Genomic DNA, 14,787 nt, shown 5'->3' on the forward strand with positions numbered 1-14,787 from the left:
GACAAGGCAATGTAATTAAGAAATCTGATCCAGCAGCTGCACAGACTATTCCCTTAATTGTAAGGATGATCTTCTCCATATATAACAGATTTTTATTACTAATTAGTATGTTTCAAAGACCCCCATATACGTCCCACAAATTTAAACATTTTAAAAAAACCCTTAGACCTTAAAACAATGAATTCTAGAGCTCACATAATTTTACAACTTCTGGTTGGAGGCTAGATTTTATAGCTGAATACCAGGTCTGGGTGGAGCCATTCACTGGAAGTTAACCCTAGTGCTCTACTAAACCTATCCAACTACTCATTTCATATACCTGCAACTAAGTAGTAGTCAGCTATAGCTTTTTGAACAAATGTATCTTTCCATAGATACAAAGACAACAGAACACAGAATCATTACTTACAGGTGAACAAAGTAAAAGAAAAGGACCAAAACCAAAGCCCTAAAATCCCACAGCAATATAATCCAACAGATCATTTTAACAGATACACAGAGAAAAAGGAGAAAATATTCCATCTCCTGCTATCTAGTTTTAGAACCATTGCCTAAAGTTAACTCTTCCTCACACATCATGAATGATGGTGACTACATTTTACTGGCTTTTACAGTTTAGAAATCATGGAAAATAGCACAAAGAAAAGGACAAAGTAGCACATAAATCCTGAAGAACTAATGGGGAAAGAACTGGAGGAGCAGGGGAGAATGGGGGAAAACATGACATGGCAACAACAGAGGCTGAAACTGCTCAGGAAAGCCAGTTCCCCATACAAGACTTGAGATGCAGTCTATTATGAAAAACCTTCTTCAGTTAAAATTCCCATTAACCTCCCTCAACATCTACCCCAAAACCCGAGACTGCATGTGCACTGCTTCAATTTTCAGACACATCGCTGAGTAAGGGATATAGCTATTGGGCTTTCACTTCAACACAGTATGATGCAGCCTGAGGTACAGTAAATGCCCATCTGACAGCAAAGCCAACACTCAACTACTACTGAGATACTGTCATCTTTTGATGTAAATATTTTTGTATTTTTTCCCAGTGTTGTACAGATTAGTACTTTCATATTTAAATATGCAATGCATTTAGGACAAAGAAATACGAGAATTCTCTAAGAGTTAATTTAGAAAAAGGATTATCAGGTTATGTAAGAGAGGTTAAGAAGAAATTCATTATACATACTAAAATTATATTTTAAAATAAGAGAAAATAAAAAAGAAAACAATTCTGTTCCTCTATCAATGGGACAGAATCAGCATTGCTTCTAGAAGTTGGTACTAATAATACTGTTAACATTTCTAATTCAACTTTACTATTTTCATGAGCTGAAGAAAAAGGATCATTCAATTAAAGGCATTATTCCATCCAAAGTACAGGCACTGAATAATTTATATTAACTATTAACCACTCATAGAATTTCTAAATAAACAATCTTTTTTCCCCAGAAATTTGTCTATGCATGCAAGAAATAGCCATGAGATTTATTTTGTGAAAGGCCTCTGCTCCTTAAACACCTCATCAGTGAAATATATAATGGTAATTCAATTTTAAATGTAATTAAATTGAGTTAATCACATCACTCTCCAGTTTAAATTTATTTGGTGAATGACAAATTATTTTTTTAATTTTTAGTTTATGTTCAGTAAAAACTTTGGCCAGTTGGCAAAAGCTTTTTCCCACCTCAGCTCATTTCACATTTTTTGAGGTTAGGATGTTGAGGGGGGAAGACAGGTAAAGGAAAGAGGAAGGGACAGAGATTATTTTTGACACTGCATTGATATGACCTGAACTTCTTAAGACCCGTTCTAAGCACATTTTAAAATATAAAGCCTCTCCAAGACACTGAAGCAAAATTAGCATTTTAAGTACAAACATTTCAATAAGCAAAGTTACATTTCACTAAGCATGAATATTCTTTATGACTACAAAAATCAACTTTCTCCTTTGAGCTGGCTATTAGAGATACTAGCTCAGAGCTGATTTAAGTATTAGCTCAGATCTTGTCTGGAAAGATTTTAAATATCAAGGAGCAGCCTGAAGTATATCACATTTCTTAACTGTTCACAGTAAACTGCAGGACTTCAGATACCAAGCCAGTTATACTGCCCTGTTACCTCAGATAAAACTCTTAACCCTCCCTGACTTCATCCACAGAAAAGCAGTACACCTCCCTCCTGAACACACACTGCAATGACCGTGTGATGGCTGAGAAGTGGCACAGAGAATGCAGAGCTGATGCCTTTTGCTTCCAGTGACTTCTGATGACTACGACTGAATAAAGAATAGTGAGCACTCTTTCCTAACAAGACTGAAGTAATGATTTTATGCTGGTTTTGACTCCTCCATCCTTGGCTATGAGCAAAATGTTAATTTTAATACCTACTCCTCCAGTGATGTACTAGTGTTACACAAAATTGTATTTTATCTTCATCACGACTGCTTTTCTTGTCCCTCACTGCAGCATCTTAAATTGATTTTCCTCCTTATGTTTATGACTGAAAAGTTGATAAAAAACCTTCAAATAAACAGATCACCTCTATAAAAAAAAACACTTGTAGCTATTTACTGTATCGCTGTAAAACAGAAGTCTAAACCAACCCCTCAGGTTCTTTTCCCTTGGCTTTGGGCATGTTTCATTAATCCCAGCACCACTTCACGAATGCCTAGAAGATACACCTTAGAAGGTACAATTTTGTCTCAACTTCAACAGAACTACTGTTTGAAACATAACTTCATGAGCAACGTTAAGCATTGTTCTTTCAGGAAACAGAAAAAGTAAACCAGACGGAAAAATAAACCCCAACTCAACGAAACAACTTCAGGAAGCATCATTTTTGGTTACAAAAGTACAAGGAATAAACTGAAGCCTAAAGACACTTGTGACCTAGCTGAACTGAAATCAGATCCTGAGAAGACTGCAACTCAAAGTATACTTTCACTAGGATGTAACTGGCTGTGTCAATCTTTAGGCCACCATTCCAATAGAGACTAGCATTAATGCAGCTCAAAGACAAGGGCCATGCAGCTGCTGTAGTGGAGGCAAGAAAACATTTCAGTTTCATAAGTAACACCTAAGGTAAGTTTTTGCAGATCAAGCTTCAGAAATACCGTAGTCTGAAGGAAGTCTGCTTGTTTCGCCCTTATGAGGGCTTTGCTTTAAAGTGCATTCTTATAGTCAGTTGTTTCCTCCCCTTACACATGCAAGCCATTTTCTCCAAGAACAGAATGACACATGCAATACGTTTTACACAATTTCCCAAATATATCCAACCCTGCATATCATTCATGACCATTAAAGATTAATCAAGTACTAAAAAACCCCACCAAAGCAAACAAAAAAAACCCTCACTGTTATCTGGCACCATTCGGTTTATTCATGTATCATAATTATTAATTCTCCACAGCTGCCAGTGTACCTCTCATCCGCTACTTTGCTGTAAAAGTGCTCCTCTGTGCTTTATTAACGTTGCACTAGTCCAACATGAAACTCAAGTGACTTTTGTTAAGTGTTCTGAAACTTTGATGACTCTGAGATGTTTTCACGCTTGCACACTGACGCTAGCTGCATTCTGCACCTGTCAGAATTCACCAACTAAGAAGAGGCAACTGATCGGTGTTTTTGGTTTTTGTTTGTTTTGTAGTGGAGCTCCTCAGATTTACCTGTCTAGCATAGATCCTTCCAGCCCACACACCAGGTCTATTTCCACATTTGTGTTTAACACTGCATCCAAAATTATTGTTTTGATTTTTATTTCTTTCAACAGGAATGCTGCACACTAGAGCCCAAATGAAACAAAGTGCACTAGATAATCACCTCAACACAGTTCTTCCTGTAGTGTGCATATGCAAAAATACAAGAGACTGAGAATTAATAAAGCTGGGAAGGCTAGATTAAGAGAGGATGAATAATTAATTAGTACTTCATGAATTACTGTGGAAAATCTGGTCTCCCCTGTGAGAACACCAAGAAAAATGATATGAGTGACCAAGTCAACTGCAGGGTAGAAAACAGACAGGAACATACAGTATTACAAGAGCTAAGATGAAGGGTGAAAGTTATGAGTCAAAAATAATATTCAGTGTCAATTTCCAAATTGCTTCTGAATGGATAACAATTACAAACTGTACTATCAAAGCAGTGCAATACTGGAATAGAAACTTTGACAGTTCTATACACTAAAACCTTTAAGCTACATTCAAGCCATTGGCCAAATTCTAGTCAGAATATTATTTCCTTCTTTGGTATTTTTGTGCAAATTAAGAGACAAATAAACAGTCCTACATTCATGGATGAAGTTTCAGAATACTATTATTGTTAACCTTTACACCTCAGTCTTTGAGCTTCTCTTATTTCCAATAATTACAATCCATAACATAAGACCAAAAGATCTACTAACTATCCACATCTTAGTTCAGTGATTAAGGGCTCTTAATCACTCATGATAAGCTCATAATAAGCTTCCAATCCTTAAATAAAGAATAATTTAAACTTTTACTCAAATTTAGATAGCAATAACTCCCTTAATCTACTGTGGTATTGCAACTGTCATTACTAGTTTTATTATAGTTGGGTAAGTTTGCCGACTGCCTTCTAGTTTAGCAACAATTATCACATTAAAATCCTGTGGTTTTCTAGATTCCAGTCTAGCAAGCCCAGTCTTCTCCCTGCTGCTCAAATATTTTGTTAGCCATGCACTATTCATGTTACACATTTTCAAGCCTGTAATTTACCTAATACCTGTCCTGGTTTCAGCTGGGATAGAGTAAATTTTCTTCTTAGTAGCTGGTACAGTGCTGCGTTTTGCATTTAGTACCAGAATAATGTTGGTAACACACTGATGTTTTAGTTGTTGCTAAGTAGTGCTTAAGCTAAATCAACGACCTTTCAGTTTCTCATGCTCTGCCAGGGAGCAGGTGCACAAGTCAGGAGGGAGCAGAGAGAGGACAGCTGACCCAAACTGCCCAAAGGGATATTCCATGCCATAGAACATCATGCTCAGTATATAAACCAGGGAAGGATGGCTGCAGGGTGGGCCCCGATCACTGCTGAAGGATCAGTCTGGCTGGGCATCAGTCAGTGGGGTGGCGAGCAATTATATTGTGCATCACTTGGTTTTCTAGGGTTTTATTCCTCTCTCTTGTTTTTGTCTCCCTTTTCATTACAATTACTGTTACTATATTTTCCTTTTTTTCAATGATTAAACTGTTCTTACCTCAACCCACAGGTCTTACTTTTTTTTTTTTCCAATTCTCCCCATTCCACCGGGAGAGGGAGAAATGAGCAAGTGGCTGCATGATACTTAGTTGCTAGCTGGGGTTAAACCACAACATACCTTACATTTGCGATTTGAATCAGCATCATATGCTAAACAAAACCAACTACAGCAGAATCACAAAAAATAATTACAGGTGCTCAGTAACTACTCTCTCATTCTCATTTGTCTTCTCATTGGTTTTTACTTCCTTGGGAAGCAGCAATACAGCAGATTCCACAGCTTCCTCTTCTCATTCCATTTGATATTCACAGTTTAGCACAGTAGCTCGTGCCTTTTACAACTTAATTTGTGGCCAAGTCTGTCTGAGCTTCTTTGCTAACATTATGAAAAAATGTCAGAAAACGGCTTAGTAGTTCATTAGTTATCCAAGAAAGAAGTCTAAATTTACAATAAAGTACAAATTATAAAAAGTTCTCCACATTTTTTCACATGGCAGTCACACTAAGCAATTGATTCTGAAACAGTAGTACTGACAGCAATGCATGTGGCATGAACACTGGCCCTGAGGTTGACCACAACTGAGTTCAGTGACATAGGCTTAAGTCAAAATGGACATGTCACTCAAGCCAGTCTGGGCTTCACTATTCATATTCTATCACTCGCTATTTTAATAGTAACGATAATCCTGTTAGATACACCTCTCATTCTGTTGAAATTCTCCTTTTCATGCATAGAAAAGCATCTCAAGAGCACAATCTTTAAAACCCTCTGCCAGCATTCTACTTCATTACCTTTAAAAACAGATTTACAGTTACCAGGTAGTCATTGGCCCTCCCATCACCCTGTTTTTATTTCAAGCTGAACTAAATGATGCCATTAAATAACACAATTTAGTTCACAAATGTTATAATAATTACTCCTGTAGTCTTAGCCTTAGGTAACTATTACAGTAACTAGAGTTTATTTTTTTTCCCCCCACAAAGGAACTAAGTGAAATTGAGAAAAGTATTTTTCATTGTTGTCTAAACAGGCAAGTTCAGAAAGCTTCTTGGCAATTTCCGCTTACCTTTATCTCAGGCTCTTTTTCACATTCTTCTATATATAAATCATAGAGTTTTTGAAATACAGATTTTCTGAAATGAAAAAAGCTTAAAATGTAACCAAAATTAAACCAATGAAATGCTATTTAAAAACTACATACTGAAACTCTTACTACCTTCCACCGGATAAATACTTTCTTTTGGGAGGTCTCTGACGGGCACTTTCAATGATATACTAGAAGAGAAAAGTAAACCAAAAAATAACATATATTACAAAGAAATTTAATGCTAGCTACCATGCAACTTTTGATCATTACCAGTGTTCTATGTATACAGAAAATTATTTAAAAAAAGCTTTTCAAAAGTTTACTTAACATGATCTGGTGTATGTTACAGTCATCAACAAGAAGACAGCTCAATTTAGCTGTGAAATACTGCATTTCATGGCTATGATATGAATTTCACACAAAATCTTGATTTTACATTCTTATTTTGTAATTACAGTAGTAGATAACACTACTGTAGTAGCATTATCTAAGTAGTACTACTTAGTTAATGCTACTGAAGTTAACATGGTAACATACAATCAAATTCGTGTGTACTGGTACAACAACATTTACAAATCAAGTACTCAATAAAACCAGCTTCAGGAAGTTTAATTTTCCCTCTTGGCTCTTGCATTTACACTTGTATTTATAATACACAGTTCTATACAGAAGAAAACTCATGTACATTTAAAGCTACAATTAAAAAAGAAGAAAGATACCATCCTACCTTGAACGTAGCTTATATTCTAACAAGTTTTTTTCAACTCTCTCATGTCTTTTTATTAACAGCTTAGTTCAGAATTTCAATGGAGAGGTTCTCCCTCAGAAACACATATTCCCCATAATAGGGTTCAAGGTGACCATTGTTATCAGATGTCAGCATGAAAGAACATGAACAGGAAGGACATTGCCTCTTCGTTCTAACTGGGCTACTCTTAAAAAAAACCCAGGATTTTGCCATATATTTCTGCCAGCTGTCTCTGTACAGCTCTGCTTATTTCACAGCACACAGATTTGCTGGTTTGAAAGGAAAACCAAAGTCCTGCATACTCTATCATCATTGCACCTGATGATGTTCTCAGTACAACAGATAAAAGACAAATACATGACACAGCAATTTTGGTGAGAATTTTGCAAAGTCAGTGCTACATGTATGGGTGATTATTTATATACACGTATATGCATTTACACAACATGCCTCTCCACTGCTTTTCAGAAGAAATAAAAACAGTTATTTTCTTAACTCTGTGAGACGAATATACTATGTGCAAATAAATAACTTAGTTACTCCTTACCTCTGCACGATCCAATGCCAGTTCCAAAGCTTGTTGCTGCAAGAATTACAAAGGTTTTCTTTCAGAAAGTCTATTAACTGTGTAACATTCTCATACATAAAAACCACCACAACTATTACTACTGATATGAATTTATAGTTAGAAGATGGGCTCAAACATTCTTCAGCACATACTAAACTTAATTCATTTAATTGCATCAACAGTAATTAATCCCACTACTGTGTCTACACTTGCAAGGTTTTGCCTAAATTAGGAAGTCTTAGAACAACAAAAGGCAATTAGAAAAGTAGGAATAGAAATCACATGTAATAAAATTAATAATAAATAGTAACCAAAACAATTAGAGATAACAAGTAGAAAATCTGTTCTCATTTCTTAAGCTGGCTACTAATTCAACAGAAAGACTAGCCAAAGTATCCCTGAACGGTTGTCCAGGAAGAAAACATTTGGTTTTCAGACACTGGTGCCTAAGTATCAGTACACTTATTTTTCTACAAAATGGAACTGAACATCTTGTGCTCAGTATGTAACTTCTGTGCACAACCTGAGAAGGTTTTCTTACTGTTTCTACACCTAACACCTTATGCAGCTAAGAAACAAATACAGCCTCCACTCCGGATTTCCTGCGATGCAGGTAAAAAAGTATGCCAAAACCTAGGACAACATACCAAAATCTGCAAAAGCTCATCTATATCCCATAGCACAGTATACTCAGTAACATTTACTTTAACGGATTTTGCTCCTTTGGAATGTCCTTCACTTCAAGAAGACATTTTCATTATTTCAAGAAGAACAACTAACTTCATAGATAACAATGAGTTCTTAGACTAAAACTTGACATGTATTTCAAATCAGAATAAACAAACACCAGTGTCAAAAAAAGACCATGTCTCCCTTGGCCCCTAACGTTCCTTCTCTGGCACTTTAGCTCTGACACCTACTTTATACAGGAATAATGTGCAGCTGCTAAATGAACCAGACAATGAAACTGATTTGGAGCAGGGAGGAGAGACAGGACAATACTAAGAACCAAAGCTCGTAGGAGAATGCTTAGGGCTTGATTCAGCTCCAGGTAAGTCAGGAGATGCAATGCATTTACTTCAGTGGCAGATGGATAAATTCCTTAAGACTGTATTGGTGACAAGCTCTTAACAACAGTAAGAAAAAATTACTTAAAAAACCAATGTACACATAACCCACACAGCTAGACCTTTTAAATGGGCTATGCTATTCAAAAGACACAGAGGAGTGTTATGGAGAATCCTCCACCCTTCTGAAAAGCTTAGAAACATTTGTAATAGGTACTTCTTCCCACTTATATGTTTGTGTGGTTTCCTCAGTTTAACCCGTCCCTATCAGCTGTCTGTGAAAGTAAATACCTTTATTCAAACCTTGAGGAACAGAAGGCATGTGAGCCATGTCCAATACGTGGCAGTACCATTTATTTCATACATTAGAATAGAATTCAGGGATGAAAAACATATTACAGTAACAACAAAGAAATACACACCAAAAACCTCAGGCCTTTTACCATTCAACTACAGTGTCTCCAATACAAAACTTCTTACTTGTTCTCAGGGGGTGGTGGGGGGAAGGAAAGCACTTAATTATGTGCTGTTGCTCATTAGAACCTGCCACCACAGAACATTTACATTTTCAGGTGCCTAGGATTTTATAAGAAAATGTCAAATACTCATGGTTTCTATATAAGTCTAGTGGATAACTGCATGATTTCAGACATTCAATTCACTGAATGCTTGACATGAGGTAAAAGTCCATGACTGTATTATCACCTGTGAATAGAAGAATACTATGTGGAGGCTGGATCTATACATACTCAACTATCTAACACCAGTCCTGACTGAAAACATGCCATTAGTTTTATACGATAATTCCTATGATGCACCAGACAGTGACTAAATGTTTATAAATACTCACAAGCTATGAAGGAAGACATTGCTGAAAAAAGAAGTATCAGAACTGAGGAGCGACAAGCAAAGTAGTTTTTTTTTAAGCAAATGTGAAACATGAATAGCATTCTCCTCATCAGCCAGCCAACTAGCAGACTGGAGCAAAAGGATCTGAAAATGTATTGTCTGAATCAGAACTTACCATTGTAGTTGAAGCCAGGTGATGAAATGGCAAAAGTAGTACTTAAGTTCGGTGCAGCAGGCAAACAATCATATTTTATGGTCACACTTGGGGTACTGAAAAAAATCAGAGAGGAAAAGCGTCACTAAAACTAAATAAGCATTTTATGTAAATACAACATTTTCAGTGGTTAATTTTACTTGAATCTCATTTGCATACTAACCTTTTCTCCCAAAACAGAAACAAAAAAGTTCCATTCAGTTTAAGTGCAGAGGTTCCTATTCTAATGACTACTACTACCATTTTGGACAATCATTTTACATTAGTTATATTAAACAGTAAACTAACAATAAGCATATAAATAACATTATATAGCCAAGTGCTTCTCTCTATTGCAGCAGTCTACCTTGACACCCTAAATATCATGTCCACAGATGCGAAGAAGGCTAAAACATTTAACGGCAAGCAACCAGAATATTTAACATACCCCATTAGGTTTCTCATTTTGCTTTTCTTAAGGTATTATTGCATAGACAACACCTCCACCAGCGGTGCCTTCTAGCACTATTTTGAGATGTTAGTGTAATACTGACTCACAGCAGTCTGTCAATTATGAACTGAATGAAGTTTGTACAGCACTACCACGTTCCTTAGATGTCCTTGCCTTCAGATACTATGTCCCCACGCCATTTCATTCTTAAATTCAGCTACAGTTTTATGAAGAAAAAAACAGCTAAAAAAACCAGTCTTTAAGTCCTGTTGGTCATACCATTCCCAATGAAAAGATGTGAAAATTCAATTTTTTACTTTTACATTTGAATATTACAGTGCCTCACTACGCTTGAAACGTTCAGTTCAGAAATTCCACCGCACATAATTTTCATTTGTAGAAATATTTCTGTTGCAGCTATATTCCACAGCAGCCTTGGCTTTGGCAAACACCTTCGTAGATTTCAGATTACATAGGCCTGCTACCTCACACCCCTAAACCTTACTCAACTATTTCAGCGTGAAATCAATTTCAGTGAGGGGAAAAAAACCCAACAAAACAAAACAACCAACCAACCCGCAGAGAATGGCTCGGAGCTCCCTGCAAGGTGGGCGAAAAGGAGCCTGCACGGACTGCCGGGGGGTGTCCATGCGTGCCGTCCCGCAGCCCAGCTGCTCCCCGAGCAGCCTCTCCGCCCAGCTCCCGCTAGAGCCAGCTCCCAGGAACAAGAGACCGGGAGCCCCCGTGTGCCTGCCAGCGAGGCGGCAGGTGCAAGTCCCGCAGCCCGCTCCGCCCGGGCCCTGCCGTAACCGTCCCGCCGAGCCCCGCCAGGCAGGCGGCCGGGGCAACCGCACCTCCGCGCCCGTCGGGGCTGCCGCCGCCCCCGCGGACACGGGCCTACCTGCGAGGGCGGAGAGCGACTGCACGGAGCCACCGGCCGCAGCAGCCGGCCGGAACGGGCCGGGCCGAGCCGAGCCGCGAGGCCGCGCTGCGGCCGGGCCAAAGAGCGCAGGCCAGGCCCCCGGTTCCCGCGGCCCGCCCCGGCGCAGGGGACCGCCGCCATCCGACCCACAGCCCCCTCCCCGGCGCGGGCGGGGGAGACCCGTGACGCCGAACGCCGTTACCTTGCCGGCCTCCCGCGGGGACCTGCCCCCGCACAGCGGCCCCCGCCGCCCGCTCATCCGCCCCCGCCTCAGCCCACCGCAGCGCCCCCGGCCGCTTCCGCCCCGCCGCTTCCGAGTCGCTCCCGGAAGGGGCGGGGCAGTAGCCATGGCGACAAGGTGGGTTAGGTTGAGGGCGGGAAGCGACTCGCGGCGTCGCCATGGAGACGGGAGAGGCGGGCTCCTAAGCCTCGCCCCTGCGCGGAGGCGCTGAGGGCGGCTGAGGCGGGCGGTCTCTGGGGAGGGAGGTGATCAGAGGCCGACAAGGCCCTAGGGTTTGGAGGTAGTAAGGCGCCTGGATACCTCTGCAGGCCAGAGGTTTAATGCCCTTGTGAGGATCTGAATAGGTTTCCTTGTGTGTCTGGGATGCCGTAAGGGTATATGAAGAATTTTGATGTGTAACTCCCAGGCAGCAGCACGTTTTGGAAACTGGTTTCTCTGAGGGCAGAGAGGAAAGGTTGGGTGGTGGGTCGAGTGACAGCAATTCAAAGATAGAGAAGGATTATTTGGGAAAGGTGTGGTGGTCACATGGCTGGGGAGCTTTGCTTAGTACAAACTCAGCACCTGAATGTAAATTTTAATCATAATGCCCTGTATTTTCATACATACCCGTTTGAGGCACACAGGAATTATTCTAAAGAATGATACTGGGACTATTTAAGCCTCTCTTATCTGTAACAGATTATTGTTGAGTGTTTTAGCAGCTGCTTCTGGGTAATTTACTAGGGCTGCTAGGTAATTCATCAGATCATTATGCAAACAACCATCAGTTTGAAGTGATAAAAGCTAATTTCAAAATTGCATTAAAAGCCTGCTGTTTGTAAAGTGAAAAAATGACTGCCTGTTTTTTGGGGTTTGTTTGGTTTTCTGCAATGTTCAAATTTCTGTAAAATCAGACAAAGTAGATAAGGCACAACTGCACAGCAGATTTAGAATATGTGTGTTCATGTACATATCAGAAAGTTATTTGAATTACATAGTAAGCAACAAAGGGATTGGAGGCAGACTGAGAAGAAATTTACTGTCACCTCTACCTCCAGAGAAGTTAAATGATGCCTGCATTGCTTTTGGCAGATGTCTAACAATGATCAGATCTGTCTGCAAGCAAAGTTAAATAATATGTTGTTACAGATTAACAAACATCAGAGTTATGTGACAAAATGTGATAAAGGATTGAAACATCATCATGTTAGGAGAGGTTTGATTTAGGATTTGTATTCCTAGAAGAATAAGAATTGAGAAAAAAATATTTAAATTCATCATTCCTCAGCGTGGACAGGAAAGTCAAAGAATGTGATTAAAATTAACTATTCCAGGGTTCACATGAGATACCGCCTACAGTGCCTTGTTAGGCGGCTTCTATGGGCATCCTGTGGGGTTGGTTCCTGGTTGGGCTGTACTCCCTGTATCCGTTAACAGGCACATCTACACTATACATGGCACATACTGTCCCTGGGCACAGCACTTACCCGACTTGTTACCTGTTGTTCCCAGACCTTTCTAGCACTTCTGGCTGAGTCACAATTTAGTTGTTTGTAGCAATGAGAAAATGTGGCTACTCCGTGATTCAGCAACCAGTCCTATATGAAAGACCACACCTAACACTGCCCTTCAATGCCTTTGTTAACCTTGCAACACGTCCTGACAAGGGGTGACTTGAAAACTCAAGGAAATTTAGACGTGGGGAGCTCCAGGAAGAGTGGAGTGCTTTCTGTAGGATGGCCCAGGTACTCTTGTTGACGCCGTTTTGACTTCAGCACTGGATTCTTCTTAGCTCTTCTGTGTCTCATGCTCAGAGCATAGCCAGAATGTTGGAAGTCAAAATTGCTGATGATGCCTACAGTCTCTCAGACGTTCTCAGTACATGCAACAAAAACCTCTGATAGGATCAGTGTTCTTCAGCTGTGGGGATAAACAGGATGGGCAGTTAATTTCAGCATGTGAAAAGCTACTTTAATGGTTTGTTAGGGGCCACATTGTTCCTGGACACCAGAGAAAAGATGACCAGGACTCCATCCTGGTCCAGGAGCAGGTGACAGTTTTTCCTGGACTTGTCCTGGCACCAAATAGATGCCTGGTGCAGCAGTTCTGCAGCTGCATTTGATCCAACTTTGAAGCTGGCCCACCTTTGAGCAGGCAGTTGGACTACCTTTCAGCCTAATTCTTTGTATAGTTCTGTGCTATGTGCCATCTGCTTCACATTACCCAGTAAGTACAGAAGTTATCAGAAAGCAATTGTCATTATGAAAGACATTTTCGTCACTTTTTTCTGTGAACTGAATTACACTGGGAGTGTGAGAGTGCTAAATTGTTATCTAGGCTTTGTTTTGAAAGGATTAATTATATTTTTTTTTTATTTCTGCTTAAGTCTCTAATTTTCTGTATTTTAATATGATTAGTCAGAATTGAACATGGCAAAATACAGGCATGGATTAAATCTCATTTCATCTCAGTTTAATCTGGTGCCTAGAGCAACGCTGTGGAGCATTGGCAATCTGGGGAAAGTTCTTGTGTTTCTAAACTCCCTTACATTTCACTTGGGATAGGCAGGCAACCTCTTTCTGCCCAGCAACATCATTATCCTCTTTGAGGGACCTACACACTGACATGTTCTTGTTGCCATGGTCTAGCCTGGTGACCATGATGCCAACCCTTAGCTGACTGCACATTCTGTCACTGCTCTGTGCCCATCGGAGCAGGCCTTTGGCTGGCTCGTGCGGTGTTGCATTTGAGAGCAGCTCTGTGCCAATGTGCCAAATACCACAAAGTCCCACAGGGAGACACGGTGACCTGCGTAGCTGCAGGAGAGCTACACATTTCATAAGACGTCCTATCCAAAGGCTTAGTTAATATAGCCAGTATCACATTTTCCCATCTGTTCATCTAAAAATATTATTATTATGTGAAAGAGATTCCTGCTTTGCTCTCAACTATCCACTGTCTTGTTATAAAAAACGAAAGACAGAGCCTTGAGCTATATTCTTAGCCTGTACCACCAGGGCTTACACTTTGAGTGCCATCACGCTGGACTGAGGAGATCTAACCTCTCAAGGGTTGTGTGATGCACAGTCATCACCTGCCTGAGGACTCCCCAGAATACCTTGTATCCAAGGCAGAAAAGCCTTCTCAGACCTAGGCAGTAACCTATGTTATGCTCGGCCTTCTGGAGGGCCTGCAACCTTCCTCCAGAGCTGCCTCCAAGTTATGTCTGGTTTGGAGAATCTGGCCACAGTCCACCTATTTGTGTGGGGGTTCCAGCTTGCCTAACACAACACGGTGGTGGGTGAGAAGCAGCTTATTGCTATTACTTCAGTGTGAGCCTGAGTTTACAAAGGCATCTCAGTGCTGGATTTGGAAATGGGCTTTCTTCTCAAAAGAAGAACTAGATGTCTTAGAATCACAGATGGTTTTGCGTATTCTCTAAACATATTGTTTCTTTAT

At 40.0% G+C, this 14,787-nt stretch overlaps 2 protein-coding genes across 14 annotated transcripts in view; one reads left to right on the plus strand and one right to left on the minus strand.

Moving 5' to 3' along the window:
* The window catches only part of SUPT20H (SPT20 homolog, SAGA complex component), a 37,494-nt gene extending 26,058 nt beyond the window's left edge, over positions 1–11,436 (minus strand). For 12 of the 13 annotated variants that reach the window (XM_055701933.1, XM_055701926.1, XM_055701922.1 and 9 more), the window contains exons 1-5: positions 11,311–11,436; positions 9,718–9,812; positions 7,606–7,641; positions 6,440–6,498; positions 6,290–6,356 (exon numbers count right to left, since the gene is read on the minus strand). In XM_055701933.1, coding sequence (XP_055557908.1) covers positions 6,290–6,356; positions 6,440–6,498; positions 7,606–7,641; positions 9,718–9,720 — 165 coding nt within the window. In that variant the 5' untranslated portion in view covers positions 9,721–9,812; positions 11,311–11,436. Of the gene's footprint in view, positions 1–6,289; positions 6,357–6,439; positions 6,499–7,605; positions 7,642–9,717; positions 9,813–11,087; positions 11,242–11,310 lie in introns of those variants that run through there. The other variant, XM_055701921.1, reaches the window with a different exon arrangement.
* RFXAP (regulatory factor X associated protein) overlaps positions 1–14,787 on the plus strand; it is a 249,236-nt gene that overhangs the window by 142,260 nt on the left and 92,189 nt on the right. The gene's annotated exons all lie outside the window — the stretch shown is intronic.

The sequence above is a fragment of the Falco cherrug genome, chromosome 2, assembly GCF_023634085.1.
Source record: "Falco cherrug isolate bFalChe1 chromosome 2, bFalChe1.pri, whole genome shotgun sequence".
NCBI classification, from domain to species: Eukaryota; Metazoa; Chordata; class Aves; order Falconiformes; family Falconidae; genus Falco; species Falco cherrug.